This window comes from Rosa chinensis, chromosome 5 (genome assembly GCF_002994745.2).
Source record: "Rosa chinensis cultivar Old Blush chromosome 5, RchiOBHm-V2, whole genome shotgun sequence".
NCBI classification, from domain to species: Eukaryota; Viridiplantae; Streptophyta; class Magnoliopsida; order Rosales; family Rosaceae; genus Rosa; species Rosa chinensis.
The window spans coordinates 60,214,678-60,240,255 of NC_037092.1; the positions used below are offsets into that span (position 1 = coordinate 60,214,678).

The 25,578-nt window shown below is 36.8% G+C and overlaps 2 protein-coding genes across 2 annotated transcripts; both read left to right on the plus strand.

Annotated features, from left to right (window-relative positions):
• Positions 1-12,317: 12,317 nt before the first annotated feature.
• LOC112166090 lies at positions 12,318-15,765 on the plus strand. Its single transcript, XM_024302854.2, has 3 exons — positions 12,318-12,476; positions 15,065-15,174; positions 15,257-15,765. Exons 2-3 carry the CDS (start codon positions 15,092-15,094, stop codon positions 15,381-15,383), a joined length of 210 nt encoding a protein of 69 aa, XP_024158622.1. The 5' UTR covers positions 12,318-12,476; positions 15,065-15,091; the 3' UTR covers positions 15,384-15,765.
• Positions 15,766-16,282: 517 nt separating this feature from the next.
• LOC112164842 (pheophorbide a oxygenase, chloroplastic) lies at positions 16,283-22,649 on the plus strand. The gene is made up of 7 exons (XM_024301165.2): positions 16,283-16,873; positions 17,042-17,277; positions 17,455-17,581; positions 18,039-18,175; positions 20,459-20,618; positions 21,741-22,019; positions 22,148-22,649. The coding sequence occupies exons 1-7, from the start codon at positions 16,427-16,429 to the stop codon at positions 22,400-22,402; spliced, it is 1,641 nt and encodes a 546-aa protein (XP_024156933.1). The 5' UTR covers positions 16,283-16,426; the 3' UTR covers positions 22,403-22,649.
• The last annotated feature ends 2,929 nt before the right edge of the window (positions 22,650-25,578 follow it).

Genomic DNA, 25,578 nt, shown 5'->3' on the forward strand with positions numbered 1-25,578 from the left:
AGAAAATTATGGAATTGGATTTATTCTCCAAATCAAATTAAACAATCATAATCCAAAGTGATTAAATGTAAATCGAAACACAAAGTACTCACAAGAACAAGAACAAGAACAAGAACAAGAACAAGAACAAGGTATAATTTGATGAAATTGATGGTGGTAGTGAAATGAAGCCAAATTAAGATAGCAATCTGATTACCCATAGTGCCACAACCTCAAAACTAAACTTAGATAGCAAAAACAATTGATAATATCAATTTAAAAAGTTGAAAATTTTCGGGTTTGAATGCTTGTCATGATGCCTAACACAAAATCCATCAAATTTCTTCAAATTACAACCAAAATAAAACAACCCGTGACTCTTCCAACCTAGAATAGAAGGAAAACAAAACAAAAATCCTAGAATTAACACCAAAATCACAAAAATTGAAGAAGAAAAGATGAAATCCATACCACTTGAAGAGAGCCAAAAACGTCAAAATGCAATTCAACTTCACCAAGAAGCAAGAGAAGCACGAAAAATCACTCACAAACCAAGAAAATTGAAAGATTTTGGATAGAAATTGACGGCTTAAGGTGTTGGGTGTTCAAGAGTAGAAGAGGAAGAGAAGAAACGCAGAAGAGAAGAAAAGAGGAGTGAGTTCGTGGGGGAAGAGAGAAAAGAGGTAAAGTGAAATTTTTTATTTTTTATTTTTTTGTTAGGAAGTTGCTGGTCAGCTGCTGCACTTAAAAAAAAAAAATTATAAATGCCGATTTTTTTTAATTAGAAATAAACTAAGTGAGATTTAATTAGAAAAAATGCCTAAAAAGCCCACTAAAGGGACAAGCCCATACAAGATCAATGAATAGAAATAGATCTTAAAAAAGGCCCATATATCTATTCTTTTTTATTTTTCTTACATTTTTTTGTGTGCTATATATAACATAACTTTTTTCTAGGCCCATAGAATTGGCCTAGTCCCAAGGTCGAGCCTGACTAGTAGCCTAAAGCACAAGTGTAGCAGACCATCGAAGGCTATAAAACAAGTAGATAAAGAAAAGCAAAAGGTGTTCGAGGGATGTCCAAGTAGTCTAAGTACTGCTGCCCAAAAGCTTAAGAGAAAACACAGCCAAAACTCAAAAAGACATATGAGACAAGATTTATGGATGAAACAAGTTATGCAGCCCATAAATGGTCAACTGACGATGAGGATAGTGCAGAAGATCTGACCTTCAAACTGGTCATAGACAGTGACTATGAACTCCATGAAGAATATGACTTTGTGATATTTCAAGAAATATTGATGGTGATCCACAAAATGTGAAAGAATTTTAAGATATGGGACTAGCAAGAGGTATATCAAATAGTGAAGGTGAAGACACCAGGATAGTAAAGACGAGTCTGAAGTTAGTTTATATAATACCAACATCAACATCAATACAATTTACTGTATATTGTATGATTGATATACAATACATAAGCCAGCTAGTGATTCATTACACTACTACAAAAATTGAATCAGACGACGGCTAAAAACCGTCGTTTGATATAGAGGCTAACCGTCGTATACTGAGGCGCCATCTGATGAAGGTGGATTGTAGGGAACAGTCGTGTGAAGGGCTCGGCAGCATGTTGACAACATTAGCTGTTGTGTGAGTGTTATTCAAACAACGGGCAACTTTCACAACCGTTGTGTGACTACAATTAAGAAGTCGTTTTTTTTCCTATAACCATTGTGTGAATAAACTGGTTTCAAAGCATCTGTTTTCTATTTTGAATTCAGACGACACATTTAACTTTTGCATTATGCTATAACATATTGAACAATGCTTTTCATTTATTCTTGTTGTCTAATTGATACACAATATAGAACAATGAAATCAACTCAAATCCCACCATATATAAAATGAATTCAATAAATTGATATAAAATAGGGAGTATTTCCCAAATCCATACATAAAAACACTATAGGCATTTGTTCCTTCCATGCCTTAAAACTAAGAGAAGCTTATAAAGTTATAATCAACCTCTTGTACAATGGTTTCATATTACATCTTTTGCTGGCAACTCCACTTAAATTCGCCTAGTTTTGCTTATCTCTTTATTCACAAGTCCCGCCTGCAACATAACAGAATTACTCAACTGATCCTGCCATTTAGATCACCTTAATATTTTCAGACATGCTTATCAATTACAATATGAATTCACCTTGTAGATAGTACCAAATCCCCCATTCCCATTCAAAAGCAATAGATAATGATAGTGCAAATCAAAAGTAGTAGTCACTGATTTGGAAAGAAAAATATCATGTGTTAGGTGTCGTCCATGTTCCGTGATCACCCCATTCAACACATATTGCCAAATTCCATTAAAGCTTCAAAACAAAATTTTATAAAGAAAGTATATATTTGAAGTACCTAGAAAGAGATTCGTTCACATACTCACTATGGCAATCCTAAATCCCATCAAGCAATCAAAAGAATGCAATATCTCCAAAACCATTAAAGCATTAACATACATGTATAATTCGAGAAATATGAACAACTTGCAGCAAAAAGAAGGTAATCCCATCGACATGTATAATTCGAGAAATATGAACACGATTGATTCTAAACTAGGCATGTTGATATGTATACTAGCAAATAATTAAGATAGGAATAACATAAGTGGTAAAAAGATGATTTGATTTTGTCCATTGACCAATTGAATTTGTAATGACAAAAGGAATGCAAGTATAAACAGCATGACTACAGGTAATGACACATTTAGTATCCATTGCATTAGTTCATAGACCTTCTTGGCTCAAAAACCTGTGCAGGTTGATAGATTTGTTATGAACTTACAAGATATTATCTTAATCATCAAAAGAGATATGTGTGCTGCAAGTTAAAGATGGTAATGTGATTGTTTTATGGACATAAGAGACCATTACAAATGCAATTTCTTTGGTCGCATACACATTGTTAATATTTATATGCACATGTAGGTTCAAGATTTTGATGAGCAGGTTGAGTAGTTACCATTTACAAAGAGATTCCAACTGCATTCTGCTTCAATCCATTAAGATATCTACAAAAGACCAAGTTTCTGCTTTGAGAAAGTTCGACTCTTGCAAGCCTAGATGACCACATTCATGATGAGTTAACCTGCTTCACTTAATCATATCTGGCTAGTTCAGCAGCATTAATGGTAGCATTATGTGAAATGTTAGGTCCAATTCCAGTCCAAAGAACCCCAACTCCCTGCTGAATTTTTGGCACAGTACCCACATTAAAAAGTCATTAAAAAAAAAAAGAACAATTCAATGCTGCAAAGTACCTCATGTTTCATTGTTATTGTTCCAAACGCAAACAAGCTGCCAGAAAAAAAAAAATGCATTCTCTAAACTGAAATAACATACTCACATTACTTAGGAGATCTACTGAAAGAATGTGTAAAATATGGGGGAAAGAAATACTCAAGAACTAAGAATTCAAAAATTACTTCTCATGGTTTAAAAAAAAAAAAAGCTGCTCTATGATTTTCCAATGTCAAAACTCAAAGTACTACAAATCAGATGTAAATTAAGCAACTCAGTTTCCATTGAGACCGATGGTCCTCCACGAAACTATGCCCTTGACATAACTAGAAAAAACACTACATAACAAAAAGCACAATTAATGAAAACCCATAAACACTAAACCTAGAGAATAGGTAATCAAATAAAGCTAGGCTGAAACGAAAATAACATGGACAGAAATTGAGGCAAGTAACAAATAGTCTCAAAAATTACACCATGCATGACTCTGAAAACTAAAAGTCCCTCAGTAAACAAATTGGATTACCAGATAACAAGTATAACAAAGAGCATGGAACAAGTAACCACAAACACAGCATAGTCTATTCATCAAGAACAATTAACAATGAGGACAATAGAATTTGTTTTTCATCACTTTTGAACCACTGGAAAAGAGACACAAACCCACTGAGCCATCGACGTCCCACCATAAACAATAGCCACCTTTACCCCACCCTGATAAGCAAACTTCTTAGCCTTCTCATATATATGCCACAGAAATTCATGGAGTCTGTGCAAACTGAAACAAAGCAAATTGGGGAAAAAGAAAACAAAACAAAAAAAATTAAGAAAAGATGGTACCTGGGCTAGATCTTGAGCTCTGTCAGTGCCTTAGACTTTCAAAGAGGTCGATGCTTCCTTGAAAATAAAATCGTCACAGACATTTACATTTTAGGGTTTGAAAAGTAAGATTTTCAAAACTACAAATCGTACACATGGAAAAACCAAGTCTTTCATACAAATACAGATTCGAAAGAGAGAAATAAAGTTACTGCTCGAAGTAATCAAACGCATCGTCGACGATATTGATGACCTCGTTGATGAACAACTGCTGGTTCAGGTTCACCGAATCTTATATCTTCCTCACTTTCACTCCCTTCCATTCCAAAACTCTACGCCCACAAAAACCCACTCAATCAACTGCTCAGAATTTCAACCACCTCTTGTTTTTGTTCTATACCAAAAATCACAACAACATGAAGTTAAACGAGGAATAAAATGATGTGATTTGGTTGTCGGAGAGAGGAGAGAGGTCCAAGGTTACAAAATGATGGATTTGATGTCTAGGGGTAGAAGGTAGAGGGAGAGAGGAGAGAGGAGAGAGGTCTAGGTTTTAGATCTGATAGTTGTGGGTTTTGGTTATGGGTCTGTATCGAGAGAGAGAGAGTGAGGCGCTGTCGAGAGATTAAGGAGCCGTGGGTATTTTTGTTATTCTGTTGCTCAAGTGTTAGGGCTTCAAGCCGGGCTACATCAATTTGGACAAAGATACACACAACAAAATTTTATAAAAATGTGGTATGAATGCAGTCATTTTATATTTGACATTTGTCTCCTATCAATGACTTCCTCTTTTGGGACTTAGAGAGAAAAGTGGTGGTGGGAAATCTCCCTCCTTCAACAAAACATATTGATCAGAGCACAGTTTTATTATTTTTCGTCGTATGATTAACACATGTTGGGGGAAAATTTGGAGTTTGAGATGCAGTTTGGCACCACTTACATGGTGGGAAACTTGTCGTTTAATTTCTTAAGCGTCACACAACAGTTTTGTCCTTAAATGCCTTTTGAACTAATTCATAAGTTCATATCAGACGACAGATTTTGTAAAAACGATGTCCGAAAAAATAAAAATTAGTCATACGGCAGAAAAGTATGATGCATCGTGTGAGAGGTGTCGTCTAATTCAATTTTTGTAGTAATGTTACAAGAGAAATTTGATGAGTTCTCATATCTAGCGATTATTTTTTGGGTGGTATATTTATGCTAAGCTATATTTGTATGTAAGTAGTTATACTGTGTTGTGTTGATACCATTTAATTGCCTGCCCATGTTCAAAATGACATTTTGGATGAAAATGTGATAAATGAAAATTTAAATAGGGATGGTAATGTCAAAGCTGGATAAGAGAGCACAAAGAATTCATTGCAACAATTATCACCGCAAAATGGAGATGTTCAAGTAGCAGATGATTCCTTCAATGTCGATGTGCATTTTAATGGTCCAACACAACGTACAAGTAACAACACTCCAAAACAAAACACAGTGCATTTGAAAATGTTATTTATTGCTTATGTAGTTGATAGTTATGCATTATTATGATATTAATAATATTGTGATGCAATGTATTTTAGTTTGAAGCAAGAAATAAGGGTCATGCTCATTCAACCTGTTAGTGATTTAGAGCACCACTCCCCAATTCAAGTCCAATCACATTCACAACCTCTGGGTACCTCATCGATGATACGCTCAAAGCAAGCATATAATTTAACCCTTTAAACATCATTAGTAGTATAAGCAAATAGGGATCGTTCTATTCCGGGGATTGAGGGTACACCTGTCAATGTAGGACAATTTAAACAATTAAAATAAAACAAAGTATAATATTTACACAATATAAACATAATTTACGATTTAGGGGGTTTTAGGATTTTGGTTTTCGAAAATTTAAAAACAAGAATAAAAACTAAGTATAAACAAAAACACAAATACAAGAATGAAATGTGAGAAACAAAGATTAAAACCAAGTTTATCATTGAATTCGAATCAATTTTACATTGTTCTTCCAAGTCATGTGAAAGGAGTTGATCATGTGAAACATTTGAAAGCAAACGATTTCCCATATTTTACTTTTCAATGCTAATTAATCTAAGTGAAAGCACATAGACTAATCCTATCAAACATGTAATCAAACCCTAGAAAGCTAGTCAATCATACATATTCAACGCATGAAACACATAGAAAGGCTATCAACTCAAGTGTACAACTTAGTATGAATAAGGTCATCTAATTGCAATCCTTTTCAATTGAATTCGATTTTTGTCCAAAACCTTTACTACTTTTGATTTAAGTTCATAACACAAAAAGTTGAATCATGTTCTTAAATCTAGCACCACTCATACATAAACCCTAAAAGTTTCGAACCAATTAAGATTAACATACAAGAGATATCTATAAAGCAAATTCAATCGAACAATCACACATAAGCAACTTTGGAATCACAACATAGAAATCGAAAATCCTTAATCAATCATAAATTTTCAGAATATAAACCTTGTTCAAACATCAATGTTAACTAGAACAACTTCCAACGAAATCAAACAAGGAGAATCAAAAGTGATTACAAGAAAGAAGGTTGAATTACACCGTGAATGGAGATATGGATGAATAACTCAAATGATGAACTAATGAAGCTTGAAAGCAAGCTTCAAAGTACACGGCTTCAAGGTGGAATGGTGGAGATGCTCACGGCCTAGTCTTGCTTCTTCCTTCCTTGCTTGAAAACGCCAAAAATTGCCTAGAGAATGGAGAGAGCTTTCGCGCATAGAGAGAATTTTCTGAATTGTAAAGTGGTTGAATGATGTTTGAGACGTCTAGGGTGCATGGTATATATAGGGAACGGCAATGCTTGGCCTCCAAGCCGTGATTTCTGATTTATTTTTCAAGGAATTAAATTAATAATTCCACATGCCTTCCACCAATGAGAATTTGCCAAGTAAGCCCTAGTGTGTCATCCAACCAATCATAAAACTCCAAGAAGATACCCTAATATATTCTTGCCGAAATTCCTTGAATATTTTCTGATTTTCTTCTTGATATTTCGGCCAAAACATGCTTAGGGTTTCTAGGAATGAATTCTTTCCATAAACTTCACCCTAGAAAATCTCTTGCGTAATCTTTTATTCTTTCTTTGATTTTCACGCCACTTTGCCTCTCCTCCTTTTGGTTTTCACGGCAAAACATCTTTAGGGTTAGGGTTTTGCGTCACAAACCCTAATGTCACGGGCTTTGATGGGCCTTGATCCATTTTGCCGAAAATCCATAGAGTTCTTGGGGCTCGTTGCTTCAACTTCAAGCCTTCTCATCCTCCAACGCAAAACACATTATTTTTCCATTTCTTTTTCATGGTTGCATTGGAAACTTGCTTGGGAAGCCTTCCTCCATTTCGCAAGATTTCTTGGTTGCACTAGGAAAGCTTATTTCTTCATTTCTGCTCAATTGTGTGGTCCTTTTTCTCTCATATTCGTTCGTCTTGATGTTCGCAAGCTCCTCTTTCCATTCGTGCGTTCATTTCCACTTTTTAGCTCGGAGGTCCTGAAAATAGAAACTAGTATGAAAAATAGAAACTTTCCTAATTTGAAAAATAGAAACTTTTGAAAAATAGAAACTTTCTAAAAATGAAAAATAGAAACTTTCTAAAAGTGAAAAATAGAAACTTTCCTAAACTGAAAATGGAAACTTGCCAGAAATGAGAAATGAGAACTACAAAAATGGAAACTTTCTACAATAGGGAACTTTCCTAATCAAAGAATGGAAACTTTCCAAAACAGGGATTTTTCAAGGAAATGGCGCAAGAAATGTAGGGAAATGTAGTTAAAACGTCGCATTAAAATGCTCCTATCAATCGATACCAGCTTATTGAAATATGTTCAGTGATTCTAAAATTAGTCAGATGAAGAAGGGCAAGTTACCTGCAAGGAGGATGCCTCCAAATGGCTCCAATAAAGCCAATAAAGCCTCAAAATGGACCAAATGAGGGAGCTAACAAGCCCATTTGGAAGCCTTAATTGAATGTTATTACATATATCCTCACAAATTACACAAAGAAACTCCAAGAAAAGAACAATATTTATATTGTTAAGAAATCGTACTATCCCAATACTAAACTCCACTACCATAATTCCAAATAGACTAGGAACAACTCTTCAATTTGATTCTTTAATCTAATTTAAGCTCTATCAAGCACCACAAGTCATTAAATTGGAAATGAATAGTGAATCAAAAACTAAAAAAGGGCCAAAATAAAATGAAGGAGTACGAAGCTCAAGTAGAAAGAAATTGAGTACCATTTCTCTATAACTCCAAGCTCCGCTTGTCCCAAGCAGACTATTGGCAAAAAAATAAAAAATAATAACGAAGCCACATTTGGTAATAAACACAGTAAAACTAAGGTTTGCTCTGTTCCTGGCTATAAGGGAGGTTTGTTTACCTTAATGAAAGCTTGAAATGCAAAGAAGCTCTATGAAGGAAGAAGAAGACGAAGAAGTGTGAAGAGAGAGAAAGTTTTGGGCGTAATTTGAAGTGCAATTGAGACTATGGAGAGTAAGACCTGTTTGCAAAGTAATGAGAGCTTAAGAGATAACGGAAATGGAAACGACTCCTTCCATCTGGTGTATTTGGCACTATTGACAGACGTGTAAAGGAATGGTACTTGGCTGCCTATGGTTGGGCATCCAAGGCTGCCAATTTCCAATAAGAAGTTGACATGTGTACAAACAGACATTTCAAATATAAACCAAAGTCTCTTAGTAAAAAACAAGATATGCATATATAATACGGAAAAAAGGAAAAAAAATAATCACAAACAGTGTCTTAATTTTGAATGATTCTACACTTTGGTACCTCAACTCTCAAAATTATCATATTGGTTTCTTAACTTTACATTCCGTTTATCAATTTGGTATATGCTGTTAATTTCTTCGTCAAATATGATCATGTAGTCTGTCATATATGTGTCATTTTTATGGGGTATCTTCATTAGAAAGGAAGTTTCCGCCAAATTGGTTGACCAAGCCCATATGCCCACAACTTTCCCTCAAAATTGTACATCTTTCCCTCCAACTTATTTGAAATTGAACTACCAATTTTTATATTTTTTTTATCAACTAATTCTTTCAACTCAAAGCACCAAATTAAAGAGTAAAAACTCCAAATGGTATCCGAACTCTTGTGAAAGGTATTTTTTAGTACCTACGAATTTTTTTAACCCTAAATAGTACCTGAAATATTGCGCTGTTACCAAATATAGTACCTATGTTACCTTTTCAGTTAAAGTCGCAATGGTAGCTTTTTGGTTATTTGGCAATAGTTATGTTGTTCGTCGGCAATGGTTTTACTTCCTGGTAGTATCTTTTCAGTTAATGACTATATATATTTTTATACGGTGATATTTTTGTAAATGCGGAAAATTAAAAATACGCTGATATTTTGTAAATATTTAAATTTCTTATATTTTGTTGGCTTTATGATAGAGAAAAAAATTTGAGTCCCCTACAATATAATAAAGTAAGTATAAGTAGTCTAATATTGTCATTGGTCCTTTTATATTTCTGTTTATTATTTTATTATTATTACTAGCAGGGCCAGCATCTTATGTATGTGGGGGATATAGTAAAACCTTAATAAATGAATATTCGATAAATTAATAACCTGGATAAAATAATATATTTCTCTAGTGCCGACTTGGGACCCTCCTATGTAGTAATCTCCATAAATTCATAAGATAATTAAGGAGAGTTTCTATTGGGACCTCTTAATTTACTTATTAGACGTCCCTCATTTTTTATTTATTAAATGACATATATGTCCTTAAATGAAAAGACTGTTACAGACAACAAAATATTAAGAAAAAATATTTTTTTTTTGTTCTCTCTTCAAAGATTTATAATAACTAGTCTCATACCCGTGCAATGCACTGTTATTGTTGAGAGGAGAACGTGAAAGTTTTCTTCTCACCCACCTCTTCAATTTTATATTTTTTTGTGTTGTTTAACTTTTTGTAGATTATCGTAATAAACATTTGAGATTATTTTATTATGATTTTTTTTGAGATTATTTTATTATGAGTTTTTATTTTTAGCATAAAGGGAATTTACTGCAAATTAAAATTTGATGAAGCCTTTGACTTCAAAGTTTAGCTTCCCTAATTTATAGTAGTACAGATAGAAACACAATTCATATTACTTTTGTTATTTATTTCCATTTTCAAATCTCATTTCTCATTTTCTTTGTTCATGAAAACTTTTGAAGAAAAAAAATATTCAAGGACATAGACAGACAAGAAGGAAGTGATAGTACTCACAGTGGTACATAGAAATAGACCTACTCATTATACTACGGAGAGATAGCGGAGATCCTCCATTAGTACTACGCTGGAGGCGCTGAGATCTAGGTTCCTAATACAAGGAAATTATTGAATTTAGATAAAACTAAAAACATAGAGTTGGGCCAAGAGCCTAAACCCTAACCCAAATTGAAATCTACTGGACTAGGGTAAGACCCCAACCCAAAAACTTAAAACCCAAATAGAGGACAGCCACTAAACAAAGGCCCACCCAAGGCCCAATAGTCTGGTCCGGTCCAAGTCCATCTCTCCAGCCTCCCTGTCGTACAAACCAAGCAAGCCAAGCCTCTCTCCGTCTGCTGCACGCCACCGCGACCTGCGTCCCCACGATCACACTGCCAGTGACCCAAAACCGCACTGCATAGGCCATGCTGCCACACCACGCTAGCCAACCCCGAACCAAGCCCTCGCACCTCACATCGTCGCCACCATGACCCGTACAGCCTTGATCCTCCCCATGATCACACTGCTTGTGACCCAAACCTCATGGCCATGATCCAGGACCACACGCCTCCCACCACCCTTTAGCCAGGCCCGTGGCACTGCCATCTAGATTCGATCGCCGGATTAGTTAGCACGACCACCACCATTCACCATCCCAGCCAGAACAAACTGACAAGCCCCAAGTAACACTCCATTCGATGCCCCCCCAGCGAGCAATAACGATCCAATACCTGTCTGGCAGCCAACCTCATGACGACGGTGAGGCCCAGAGGCCAGTCCGCTCATCCAGGCGCCACCGGACGAGGATGATTTTGTAGAGCGGAGAACCGGCCTTTAGGGTTACAGATGCTTAGAGAGAGAATTGAGTCCTTAGATTGGTAGCATTTTTCTAGACATCCTTAAGGACCCAATGAATGTATAAAGTAATAATTGATTAAATAAATGAAAGAAATATCACAAAAGATATTAATGATTGATGAAATACATAAAAGAAATAGTATATAATACTCAAAAACATATTAGTTAAATAATTTTTTACAATTTCTATTTTCTCAACAATACATAAAACACATTATTACACTTCACTACTAATACTAGCCTCCAATCTAACATCTAGAGTCAGCTGTGAAACTTCTTTTGAATCAGCGAACTAGGAGCTTAGAAGAAAGCCCTACTCCTATAAAACACACGAGAGCCATTTGTCTTTGGTGTTGATAAATTCTAATAAGAGCTCAAATTTTCTGAACTGGTTGGTGATTCAATGTCCAAAGGAAGCCTCATTTTAGCCAAAGACTCGGTAAATTGCTGCATGCTTTTCATGTACATGTCTACAAAATTCTGTTGCACCACATTTTGCCCCGGAACATTGACAGTGACGACAGGTTTTGAGGTTGTATCACTTGGCACCCGACCAGATGAATCAATCTCGCCATCTTTAAGATCTGCCCTTTTCTCTTCTGAGGCCGAAAAATTTCTTAAAATATCCTCTTATAATCGTTTGCTTTTTCCTTGTGTCTTAACCAAATTGAACTTCATCTTTAATTTATTGCAATGCATGCATCAAATTTGTTATATTATTTTTCATTTTGTAGCAAATAGTTATTCAAAGTTATCAACGCTTGAAATGTCTCATTCGAAAAATATTTGATATAGCATACTTGTCATCTGGATCTTGATTGTCTTCAGTAGACAACATGATCAAATTAGACTAGTCAGACCAAAAAACATAAAATATAATTCAACTAGAAATAACATAGAACTCCCTCTAAAGTAATAATTTTCCTTAATCCAAATATTATTCATGTGTAGAGACTTGACTGTGTGAAGTAGTGGAAAGTTTTTTTTTCAATGCGTGGTAAAGTAGTGAGAAGTTTACCTTATAGCCATTTAATTTCTTTTTATTTTTTATATTTATATTTTATTTTATGTATTAACGCTATTGTCTTTGATAATTAATTTCACGTCTTTGAACGCCAGCTGTTAAGTTCCTTCCTTGCGGGGAGCTAGAGTTGCAAATTTGCGGCCTTTGCACTCCCCCCAGCCTAAACCCAAATCCAAGTCTCCGGCGACCAATCGCCGTCATTTGGAAACTGACTCAGGTAGTCGAAAATCTCTATCTACTTTTCTTTTCTCTCAATTTATAGTTCTCCAGTTCATTGCTCATTCAATGTGTTCATAGTTGAATTTGAATTTGAATTGATTCATATTTAGCTATTTCTATGGCGATTGGCATTATAGCAGGACTGATTCTGGGGGCGTGTTGACCAAGAGGTGTTATTAGATTCTTTTCGGAATTCGATTTTCTTGTGTTTTGTTAATATACGTTTAGTAAACTAAACAGGGTGCATTGTTGTTAGGATTATTGATAACTGTACTACGATCCTAAACTGAAGGCATTCAGGGGTCATCACTTTAATAGGTTTACAGTATCAATCTTAGGGAATCATATGAAATGTTCCTACTAGAAGCTGAGATCTATCTCTTTTTCTGTTTACTAAAATTTAAACCTAAGATTTACTGTTTGAATTAAAATTAGAGTTTGGAGGCTGCTTGAAATTTTCTTTTTATTGTAATTGTTATGCACTTCTCAGACTTCATGAAAGGGTGGGGTGAAATTCATGCCCGGGCCGGGAGGGGTACAAATTTATGAGAAATCTGAAGGGTCTAGAGGAGAAAATAATAGCCTAGAGCAAGGAAAATTTTGGGGATATTAGGGAGGATGAAGCCAAAATCATGGAGTTGGATGAGACTGATATGGAAGGAGGTCTGAGTGAGGAGAAGAAGAGGGAGTGGTAACTGTTGAGACATTGATGGGAGAAATTGGCGTGTAGAGAAGATTAATTTGGGAGGCAAAGAGCCAAGCAGATAGGGCAATAGAAGGTGATAGCAACTCAGAATTTTGACAAGATAGTAAATGGAGAAGACAAAAGAAGGCCCAAAAAAGAATTCAAGTTGGAGATGAGCAGTGGTACTGTGGTAGATGATGAAAGTTTGATAGAGCAATAAGTTTTCAGTTTCTTTGCAGATCTTTATTCAAGCAAGCAAGACCTAAGATGGGGGGATTAGATGGAATCCAATTAGTTACTGAAAAGCAAAGTGGTTGGAGAGGCCTTCTGAGGGTAAAGAAATTAAAAGGACTGCTTTTGATAAATTGCCAGGTCCGGATGGGTTTTCTTTGGCAGTGCTGCAAAGAATTGGGAAGTTGTAAAAGGAGAGCTGATGGAGGTAATGGGCCAGTTCTGTAAAAATTGTGTCATCAATAAATTGACAAGTCAAATGTATACCTGTCTTATTGCAAAAAGGCAATAAGAGATTTTGGCCGGAGTACAATCTTGTGTGCCCAGGCAGCTTTTATCAGGGGAAGAAAGATGGCTGTAGTTGATGAGGCGAGGAAGAAGGGTGATGGGGGTTTACTCTGGAAAATTTATTTTGAGAAAGCTTTCGATCATGTTGAGTGGTCTTCCTGGATAGTGTTATGGAAAATGAAGGTTTTAGCGTTGGATGGAGAAACTGGATCGATGGATTCTTTGATCAGCAAATTTTTCCCTGATAATAAATGGGCTGCCCAGAGTTAAATTTGTCGCTGCTAGGGGGTTAAGACAAGGTAACCCTGTTTCACATTTTTTTACCCTTGTTGTGGATTTTTGAGTAGGCTTCTGGAAAGCTTTCAGTTCACAATCTTGTTTGCTATCAGGGGTGAAAGCCAGCAAAGCTAAACCAACAATCTTGTGTGCACTGGCAGCTTTTGTCAGTTTACAATTTCCTACTTGATAACTCTTTTCATCCCTTCTTTCCTCCTGCAAGTTCAATATGGAAAGCTAAGGTTCCCCTCCAAGTCAAAATCCTTGGTTGGCTTGCGGCGCGTGAGGGAAGTGAATACTTTTGATATACTTCAATGAAGGAGGCCGAGGAGTTGTTTCTCCCCGCATTGGTCTCTTCTATGTTAAAGTCAGGGAGAAAGAGAGCAGGTCATGTTTTTGTGCACTGTTCTGTTGTGGCATGTTATGGCAGAGATTGGTTATGGAAGCTGGGTTGAGCTGGGCTGCTTCACAGAGTTACCTGGTCTCTTATGTGGTCATTGTTCTGCTTTCAGTAAAGGGAAGAAGGCCAAAGTTCTTTGGGGTTACTGTGTTTTGGGAATGGTTTGCGTTATATGGATGGAGAGGAATATAAGAATCTATGAAGACTATAAAGGAGTGGGGGTCGAGGAGCTTTGGGGGAGACTTAGGTTCTTATCATTACATTATTCAAGACTGGAAGGCTGCTGTAGCTTAGTTTTCTGGTTTTGTGTTTCCCAGGCTTTCTTGTCTTGCTTGTGTTATTTGATCTCGTTCTTTTCTGCTGTGAACGTCTTGTCTACAGCTCTTTTATTATTTTTTTTTATATTTTCTTTTTTCTATTAGTGGAAGGTGCCTAAAACTCTAAAAGAACAAAAGTTTGCTATTCCTCTTTAGCAAGCTAGCATTTTCCCATACAAGGCCTAGCTTTTGTACTGTGGACTGAACATTTCTTGCCTAGCTTTATGATCAATTATACATTTCCATTTTTCAAACTTTGCATATGTTTGTTCTCACTATTGAAGACAGGATGTAATTCCAAATGGCATTGTGCATGGTACTATCATAATCGCATGTTTCAAGTAGAATCATTCAAGAACCTGACAGTGATATTTCTTGTCTACTTCCAGATATATAGTTCTACTTCGGTAGTCTTAATGGCACTATCACGGAATGCTATTGTTGCTACTGGCCTGGTAGTTTTCGCATCTGCGGGGTTGGCATTTCCCTTTTACATGGCGTAAGTATAATTTAAACTCAATGAACAATGAATACACCTAATCTGATTTCCCTATTAGAATAATGAGGTTTCTGCTATTCAGGTCATCAAAAACGCCTGTTATCGATCCAACAAAGCCACTGTCACCTCAGGCAACTTTTCGAGGGCCTTACATAAACACTGGTTCGCGTGACGTTGGACCTGATCATCAGACCTACCCAAAGAAGTGATCTATCTGGTATGATATCTGCTCTTGTGAGTCAGTAAACATTAACCCTGCATTTTGCCCGAGTTGTATCTGGCTCGAATTTTCTCCTCCAGATGAATGGACATGCCTGCATTAAGCACTGTTTTGTTCTAGCACATCACTAGATGTTCGTGGTTTGAAATTCTTCTCATGTTATATAGAATGTGTAAAATTAACTGGTAGTGAGATTTCATTCTGAGACTTGGGTATGTAAAGAATAAAGATATAGGTATAAAATCCAGACCATGGATATTTATAGTTTTGACTTGTCTCAAACTAGTGTATTATTTTTCTTTTTGTGAACACAAGGTTGATAATCTACTTCCTTAGCTGGATGTAAAATCCTATTCCGGCATTTGTTACAATACCCTGTCACGTGCTTCCGTATATTTATGAAGTATAAACTGTGCTTCAGATTGATTTTGAAGTTCAATGAGATTTGCGCCAATTAATGATGATCTAATCAGAAATCTCTACTTGATGAAACTGTAGTTAGTAAAAAGATGCAACCGTCTCAAATTGCAGTCGATAGATATGCTGGTGATTACATTAAATGTCGAGCAACTCTCTATAGCAATAGATTAGTTTAATGCAGATGTAGAGCTCGAGATCAGGTTAAGCGAGTCTATTATTTACAACCGAGCTATTTCTTTTTGAAAACGAGAGATTGGTTTTTTTCTAGTAACGTCTAGACTCAGAGTCTGAGAAGCAACGTCGTTTCTTCAAAATTGTGGCTGTGCCTTCACCAACGGCCGGCACCGTCAACACCATAAAAAACCCAGCCAATAAGCTCCCGCCACGACACCAACAACAAACAGTTGGTAGTAGTTGTACACAACTTTCCCTCCTGAAATGACCGTTGGGCTCCAGAGAGAGCTCCACAGTTCCCACCAGAAAACTCTGACAAACGAAGAAGCAAGAGGACCCCACGTTTCAAGCTTGCACGCAAACTCCTCCTCCTCCTCCATTTTCTAAAGCCTCAAACTTTTTCATCCCAGAATTGAAAGACCCAGAAACAAACCCATTATGGCAATCTTGCTCTCTTCCTCTGCTTCTGCTTCTGCTTCAATCTTCACATCTTCACCATCCCAATCCCTCAAGCCACTGAACCCATCTCTCCCTTTCTTGATCTCCACCGCTAACCCACATCGAAAACCTTCAGGAAGAGCAAAGAGTCTTTTTCCTCCAAGAGTAGCAACCCAACCTCAGACCACAGACCCAGATCGACCCACCAAAACAGAACAAGATGGGGAAAGTTACAATCTTGGGGATGAGGTTGAGGATGAAAGCTCAGCAACCAAGTTCAATTGGAGAGATCACTGGTACCCAGTTTCTTTGATTGAAGATTTGGACCCCAAATTGCCTACCCCATTTCAGCTTCTGGGTCGAGACATAGTTTTGTGGTTTGATAGGAACAAACAGGAATGGGTGGCTTTAGATGACAAATGCCCTCACCGCCTCGCGCCATTATCTGTAAGCTTCTTCCTTCATTCTTCAGGGTTGAGGGTTTAGAGTTGTAAGAATAAGGGAACAGAATAACCCAAGTTTGCTTTTTTGATACTAAAATCAGTTTATGAATGGGACCCAACATACAACTGTGGTTTATGAATGATTTGAATTGGGGGTTATTTGGTTTTGCAGGAAGGGAGGATTGATGAAGGTGGAAACTTGCAGTGTTCATACCATGGGTGGTCATTTGATGGGTGTGGATCCTGTGTTAAGATTCCACAGGCTTCACCTCAAGGTCCTGAAGCTCGTGCAGTCAGGTCTCCAAGAGCATGTGCCACTAGGTTTCCTACTCAGGTGTCTCAAGGCCTGCTCTTTGTCTGGCCTGATGAGAATGGTTGGGAAAGAGCCAATGCCTCCAAGCCTCCAATGTAATTGATTCTTTATATATGACTTTGTTTTGTACTTTCAATTGTGATAATATTTTAATGAGGATTGTTGATTATGATGTTTAAGTGTTTTTTAATGTTTAATATGGGGAGTTGGATTTATTATGCCCTGAATATTTTAATGAGATTATGATGTGCTGGTATTTGTTTAATGTTTAGGCTACCTGATGAGTTTGGCAAACCTGAGTTTTCGACGGTGACAATCCAGCGTGATCTCTTCTATGGCTATGATACCCTCATGGAAAATGTGTCTGATCCTTCCCACATTGACTTTGCTCATCACAAGGTACATGATTGAATCTAATATCTGGATGTTTTATCCTTTTCTTTTTCTCTGTAAACATATAGAGATCAGTAGTATGAATGATGGTAATTGCAAGGGTTAGTCTTTTTTTTTTTTTTTTTGTGTGTTTGGGGGGGGGGGGGGGGGGGGGGTGTGTCTTATTGTAATAGGATAAATTAACCAAATGTGCCTGTTCCAATGATATGTACTTATACTGATTATCTAGGTCAATCTTTGAATTTGTATGTATTTTAGTATATCCTGTAAGATTAATTACATATGCACTGGATTATGGTGTTTTGCATGTGAATGATATGATCTGAACCTTGCTAATCAGGCTGTGTTGTTTGAAAATGGACTATCTAGGGAATATACTTGATAGACTAAGGAGCATTGTTGCTTGACAATTTGAGCACATTTTTTAGTAAAGATGGTGCTTATGGGTGAAATCACTCTGCAGGTTACAGGAAGGAGAGATAGAGCTAAGCCTTTGCCATTTAAACTGGAAGATAGTGGCCCTTGGGGCTTTTCTGGTGCAAATGAGGGCAACCCACGGATTACTGCCAAGTTTATAGCACCTTGTTATTATTTAAATAAGTAAGTTCATCAGCCTTGCATAAGTAGTATAAATACAAGATCTCAGGCTCAAGTTATGTGTAGACTGTTCTTAGATGTTATCAACTCTTTATTTCCTTTCACCCAATGTTGTCAAAGTTCAATAGGTGTTGGTTATGAAGTCTTAGTTTTCATAGTTTTAGATTGACTACCCAACCCTATGGGAAATCTCCAACGAAATAATGGTGCCTAAGCAAGTAAATTACTGTCTTAGAGAGAATGTTTCTAAGGTTTGGGAGCAGTATGTCATTGCATAGACAAAGATGAATTGGATAGACTACGAATTCAGAATTGTTCACAGGACAGTTAGAGAGAAACTAAGTTTGATTGAGAAGTGAGTTAGGTGATGGTTCAATGACCGAAGACGAAGGTAGAACTGAGGAAGGAATAATCAGCTTTTATACAAGGCCCTACGCAAAATAGTTTGGTTTCGAGCTTCTACAATATTATTTCAAGGTTTTTCATTGAAGAAAGTTTTGGGGAAACACCATTTCTCATGCTGAATGAACCTTTGATGAAGGTAGACAGATGTTAAAGGTGGAAGTATGACAAATCGGAAAAAAAGGGATAGTCTTCAACATTGATTTCAAAAAAGCCTACGACTATGGGGAATGGTATTACGGATTGTGTGTTGCAAGAGAAGGATTTGGTGAGATTTGGAGAAAATGGATGAGGGGCTGTTATTATCAATGGTAGGCCAAGGAGGTAACATTGGAGCCACAAGAGAGTTAAAACAAAGGTGAGTTATGCCCCTCTTTATTGACCTTGGTTGCTGATGGTATTAAATAGGATGGTGGATATAGCCAGGGAGGTGCAGTCAGTAGAAGGACTGCAGAGAAGTAGCTAGAATTTTGCATCTCAGTTCGCTGATGGTACATTTCTTGTTTTATTTCCAGGGGGAGCAGTATTTGGAAAATCTTCTAATGATAAGTGGATATTTTTGTGTATTCACTGGACTAAAAAGCAGTAGGGCAAAGTATTCCATTGCAGCTATTAGTATTCAGGAATGAAGGTGGAGGGCTTAGCATCTCATTTGGGATGTGCAGGAGTTGGCCATTGAAAGACTGGGCTGCCACTTGGAGGTAATCCTAGGGCACTGAGCTTTTGGGATCTTATGGTGAATAAAGTGGAGAAGAAGCTTGAAGGTTGGAGTAGAGCCTTTCTATCTACGGGCGGGTGATTAAGTTTGATGCAGTCAGTTTTGAGCAGTGTGCTAATCTGTTATGTTTCTCTTTTTGGATCCCGTGTGGAGTGGCTAGACATATCAAGAGATTGATGAAGGTTTTTATGGGAGGCGGAGGATGGAAAATATATATTATTTAATCGATAGGGATGTGGTATCTAAGTGAAGAAGAAAGAGGGTTTGGGGGTGGGCCGGTGGGGACTTTGGTGAGGATAAATGAGGCTTTACTTGGAAAATGGTTATTGATTTTTCAAGAAGATTCTTCTGTTATGTTGTCATTAGAAGTAAATATGGGCTGAGAGTAGGTGGTGGGGATTCCAATATTAGTGTCAAGTATCTGGGAAGAGAGGTGGTTAGGGAAAAAGCTTTTTGTCATTCCTTATTTAGGGTATATAGATTGTCTCAGTAGTCAGTACCATAATCTTTCAATTTCCAGGGTGTGCACAAATTTCCCACTCTTCCTTGAAGTTGGGATTTTGGCTTTTGTAGGAATTTGAATGATAGGGAATCCGGAAATGCTTGTGTCTATTGTCTCAGCTTGAGATGTGGTGCTGGTTTCAAGGGGGTTGGTTTTTTAAGTCTTCAGGCAAATTATTTTGTATATCCTACTCTAGACATCTGATGGGCAACCCTTCTCCTTCTCAGTAAATTTGAAGGCTAAAGTACTTCCGAAGGCACGGGTGTGTGTTGGATTTTGGCTGTGGGAAGGTGAATACTTGTGATACGGGACAGAGGAGAAATCCTGCTTTTGTCCATCTCATTGGTGTCTGATGTGCAAAGCCTCTAGGAGTGTGAATCATTCTTCAGCGAGAGCTAACAAAATTCTTAGAGTAGGTTTCTTTACAGCATTCTTCATACTTTTCAATGGAATAAAAGCTGTTGTTCTTGATTGGACAATGCTTAGTCCTTACCAAAACAAGAGTTGAGAGTACTACACAGTACACACAAAAAAACGCATATATAACACTTATATTTTGTTAAGCTTATTGAGCCTACAATATAATTATGTCTATTATTATTGTAATTATTTTCTTCCTTGTAAAACACTAAAACTTGATTTTCTTTTGTCCTCTTTTACTCAGAATAGAGATTGATACAAAGCTTCCACTAGTTGGTGATCAAAAATGGGTTATATGGATTTGTTCCTTCAATGTTCCAATGGCACCAGGGAAGACTCGCTCTATTGTTTGTAGTGCTCGAAACTTCTTCCAGTTCAGCATGCCAGGGCCTGCTTGGTGGCAGGTGAGAACTTCATGCTTATTTTATTTTCTAGCTGTGCTTTATTACCACCCATTAGGTAAACTAGCACAGGTGGGTGTTGTATTTTAGTAAACTATTTTTACTGATCACAACTTGGATAGAATTTGCTATCCAAGTTCCCATTAGGTAAACTAGCACAGGTGGGTGTTGTATTTTAGTAAACTATTTTTACTGATCACAACTTGGATAGAATTTGCTATGCCGAGAGGATAGTATACATCTCATGGTGATAATGCAGTTCCTATGTTAGTCCTGTAATTTCCCCCGCTACAGTATATAGCAGTGCACCTTTTGAAAAGGCAAAAGTAGCTAGAAAATTCTGATGTCCAGGGGTGTACATATGTCACTAGGTTTTTGGAAGCAAAAGTTCAGAAATAAATTGCAGTAAGCTATAGAATAAGAAAGATAGCTGAGGTGTGAAATCTGAAATTAGTTCGTTAAATGTCCAATATTTTGATCCGAAAAAGAAAGAAAGTTGTATCTATGTTGAAAAGGTGATATCCTTATTAACTTAGATAGGGTTTTGGGATCATACTAGATATCAAGTCCTCAACTTTTTGCATAGAACACCTCACGTTTAGTTTCTGTAGTTAATGTTTGTTAGTTGCATGAAGGTCTATATAGCCATAAAGAAAGAATCCAGTTGGTAACATTCCAGATTCTGAGGATTGGATGCCATACAATGCCTCAACCTAACTTTTGATGACCTTCAATTGGCTTATATTTGATGTGTCAACCATATTGAAGTTTACTTATTCTGTTACTGTTTCTACCGATTTCTCATTCCATACTCTATATAGTCGAGTAAGAAGTTTCAAATTTGTAAATAATTTCTGTTTTGCTGCATAATCAAATAATCTGAAGATTTGTGCGTAAAATATGGTTCAATTTCGATTTTATTAACAGAATGTTTTGTATCCTCATAATCTAGGATTTCCCTCATGTTTCAACTTGAGTTTTAAATCTGTAAATAATTTCTGTTGCTGGATAATCGAATAATCTGAAGTTTTGTGCTCAAACTATGGTCAATTTCTTTTTCCTAAACAGAATATATTGTACCCTCATAATCTAGGATTTCCCTCATATTTCAACTTGTACTGTCAGGTGATTCCTAGATGGCATGAACATTGGACTTCAAATAAGGTGTATGATGGAGACATGATTGTCCTTCAGGGTCAAGAGAAGATCTTTCTATCCAAGTCAAAGGAGGAATTTGGTGATGTTAATAAGCAGTACACGACAATTACATTTACACCCACACAAGCAGATCGTTTTGTCTTGGCATTTCGAAATTGGCTGAGGCGACACGGCAACAGCCAACCTGAGTGGTTTGGTACAAGCGACCAGCAACCTTTGCCCTCAACTATCTTATCAAAACGTCAGGTGCGGGAAAATAGCATTTCTTAAAAAAACTGACATAAACAGAAAAGTTTCAATAACTACTGCATCTACTTTGATGTACAATTTTTATTTTGGTTGATTGGTTTCTATCTTCTTATTTTGTTATGCAGATGTTGGACAGATTTGAGCAGCACACACTTAAATGTTCATCATGTAAAGGAGCTTATACAGCATTCCAGACATGGAAGAAGTTGCTAATTGGAGCAGCCGTTGTTTTCGCCTCAACGGCCGGGATCCCTTCAGGTCTGCAGCTACGGATCATTTTGGCTGGGTTTGCCCTTGTGAGTGCTGGGTTAGCTTATGCTTTACATGAACTGGAAAAGAATTTTGTTTTTGTTGATTATGTACATGCTGACATTGAATAAAGATGTATAGATAGGGAGTAGTACTGCATCAGAAATGAAAGAATTGTTTGTATTTGGTGTAAGGCGCCTTAGAAAGTAGAAACTAGTTTGAAAGGCGTATCTTGGTTGATTATAGGACACATGATAAGCAAAAGGTGCAAGTCTAAAATTAACCCCATACTTGAAGAGCCAAGGCTCCATTTGGGTGATAAAACAATTGAAAAGATATTGATTATAGAAATTGAAAAATGAGAGCTTTGCCCCCCAACCCTAGCCGCACTCCGGTCACATTGTTATTGATGTGACCAATGCATTAGATTGGAGTAAATGCATTAGATTGGATATAATGGGAGCTCGTCCTGATTCCCATGTCCAAGTCTCTATCCAATATTCCTGACATGTTTATGTTCTTGCATGTCTAATGCGCTTTTGCAATGGAAATAGAATCTCTAGCAGCTTTGTTGTTTTTGATTTTATGTCTTCCACCCTTCAGTGTAATTTCACTCGGGGTTGGTCTCTAACTTTTTGTTTTGTTCAAGCTCCCGCAAAGAATCGATAGCAATTTAAATTCTCATTAGAGTCCTACTCGTGTAAGATCACATGGACGCTCACTAGGAAGTTCAGGACACAGAGAGATAAGGGGATTACAAATAAAAATGGCTTTATCCCTGCAGATGTGTACGAGTCCTGGATGCCAAAACACATAAAATTTATATCTTACTATAAAAGAGTTGGCAATTCTTGGCTCATACACAAACATGCCATTACCAGCATTGAAGGTATTAGGGGAGTCTTCTACAGTTTGTCCTGGCACTCTTTACAGAATTGAGATATCATGTATGTATCAATCAAATTGTAACAGAACTTCTAGACTCTCAATTTGTCAGAAGTATAGACAAGTGGACTGCCTTGTAGCCTGCAATGGTTCTGCACCATATAAAAGATGCAGGCGCCATTTGACCAAAACCCAAAACCCAAAACCCAGAGTCTGAAAGTGTGAAGAGAGGTTCCCTCTAATTCACACCGAGAAATGAACGGTACGTCCTTCCTTGACATTTTCTTTTAGGGATGAGACCAACCATTTGGACTGATGAGAGCAGCAAAGCTTGAATGTGCCAAAGTTTTGACTGAAAATTTATCAACTTTGCTTTGAACTTCAAAATAAGAAACCCCTCCTGTAATCCTGTTGTTCCCTCCTTTCCTATTTCAACCCTTCTATATAGAGCAGACTCTGTCAATAGTCTGTCATGGACTAGCTAGCTTTGATATGTTCCATGGCTTAACCATTGTGCCCCCATCCGGTTACAACCTTGCTGCTTCTGCCTTATAGATAGATCTGTAGCCACCGCACCGCCTAAGTACTACCATGACGTTTCTCACCAGAAATTATTCTCCATCTTCAGCTTGCAACAAGTTCTCGTAGTTTTGAAAATCATGCAACCCTCTTGGGATCCCTGATTTTGAAGCATTTGATTAAGTTCGAATCACAAGTTAGAAAAAAAATTAAAATCCAATGATGCTGTCTACGTACCTAGTAATCATAGGAGTTGCATGTCAGTGGCTAGGTCTCACTCCTCGGTAGTCTCTCTGCTGTGAGATGCACTATGAAAAAGCACAGTACTTCATTTATTCATTCCTAGCACTGCCTTACGTAGGGAGTCAAGGAGTTCTTGAAAAAATTGCACAGTTTGAATCCTAAATTTCTGACAGAAAGAAGAGAAATTATGCTGACCAGCTTGCAATGCTTTACATTAATGCAAATCAATCCTTATGGGCATGTTACTTCTAGGAAAGGAACAACAATCAAAGGATGGTTTTGTACTTTTGTTGGTGAAAAGATTATATATAGTACATGTCCTGCACTCCTTGTCCTGAGTGGCACTCTAATGGACTAGAAAATGCTTCTGAAAAACTACACAATTTTTTCCCTAAGGTTAGAAGTGCGAAAGTTTACACTAACTTAAGTAATGAAAAAAAAAAAAAAAAAAACAACAGTAGATCTCCTTCACCTCCTCATCCCAATTGGGTTTCTATTGCTTCAGCAGCAGTCTCTAAGGTTAGTAGTGCAAAAGTAATTAAACAATAAAACTACAGTTAAGGAGGTTGACAATTTCGTAATGAAAGAACAACATTATGGCTTAGTTTGGGATTGTTGTGCTGTGAGAAGAAACACTTCCGAACTTGTTGTGAGAAGAAGCTGCTGAGGTGTTTGGTAAACTGTTTTTAAAAGTACTGTGAGAACGAAAAATAATTTCTAGGTGTTTGGTAAGTTGCAAGGCAAAAAAAGTGATTTGGCTGGGTATAATTACCAAAATGAGCATACATGCTAAGATATGCTACTAAAATACATAATTTTGTTTTTTGATTATGTAACCGTACCAAATAAAAAAATTTCTCATGTATTATTCTTCTACCTTTGGTAGGACCGAATAAAAGATTTACTTTAAACCCTTCAATATGCAAATTATGTTTTACTATTACACAAAATAAGTCTAGAATATTTGGATTAATTTCCTGACCATAGTTCAACGGGAACCATTACACAAAATAAATTAAAGTCACTTCAAATTTGCAACTAAATGCAACTAGTAGATGCATTCATTAGACTTTGTGCAATTGTATTTCTTAACACCTCCATTTCTTGTCTTCCAGGACCATCTCCATTATGTTCATTATCCTCCATCTCTTCACTAGTCTCTTCACTTGAGTAATTTCCACTTTCATCAAAATCAATATCTCGTTGAGCATATATTCTTATGTAGTTATGAAAAGTCATACTATCAATTAACTATCACGTAAAATACTCCATTTCTTTTTTCATACCCCAAAAGTGCGCTCAGTAACACCCCTAAATGAAGAATGTGCATGATTGAATATTTCTTTATGATCGGTTGGTTCATCACCTCTACGAAAATGTGGAAGGTGGTACCGCTCACCTTTATATGGTCCTAAATAACCCTTCATTTGTGGATATCCAGCATCCACTACATAGTATTTTCCTGAAATTAAAAATTATAAGGAATGATTGATCTTGGTAAAATAAAAGATTGTAAGTTATTATTTGTGGAGTAGTGCTACATACACCAGCAAATTTTACAAAAAACTAATACCAAAGGATGTGACATCCTATGTGGCATATGTCCAGTCATCACCTTCAATTAAATAATTTGCTGCATATTATCTATCTAATAATATTC

Excerpts from the sequence above, each read along its gene's own strand:
- LOC112166090 (XM_024302854.2), top strand. The coding sequence starts at position 15,092 with ATGGCACTATCACGGAATGCTATTGTTGCTACTGGCCTGGTAGTTTTC. Across the intron at positions 15,175-15,256 it reads GCATTTCCCTTTTACATGGC|GTCATCAAAAACGCCTGTTA; the intron begins GTAAGTATAATT and ends TCTGCTATTCAG.
- LOC112164842 (XM_024301165.2), top strand. The coding sequence starts at position 16,427 with ATGGCAATCTTGCTCTCTTCCTCTGCTTCTGCTTCTGCTTCAATCTTC. Across the intron at positions 20,619-21,740 it reads CAGGGCCTGCTTGGTGGCAG|GTGATTCCTAGATGGCATGA; the intron begins GTGAGAACTTCA and ends TTGTACTGTCAG. Across the intron at positions 22,020-22,147 it reads CTATCTTATCAAAACGTCAG|ATGTTGGACAGATTTGAGCA; the intron begins GTGCGGGAAAAT and ends TTTGTTATGCAG.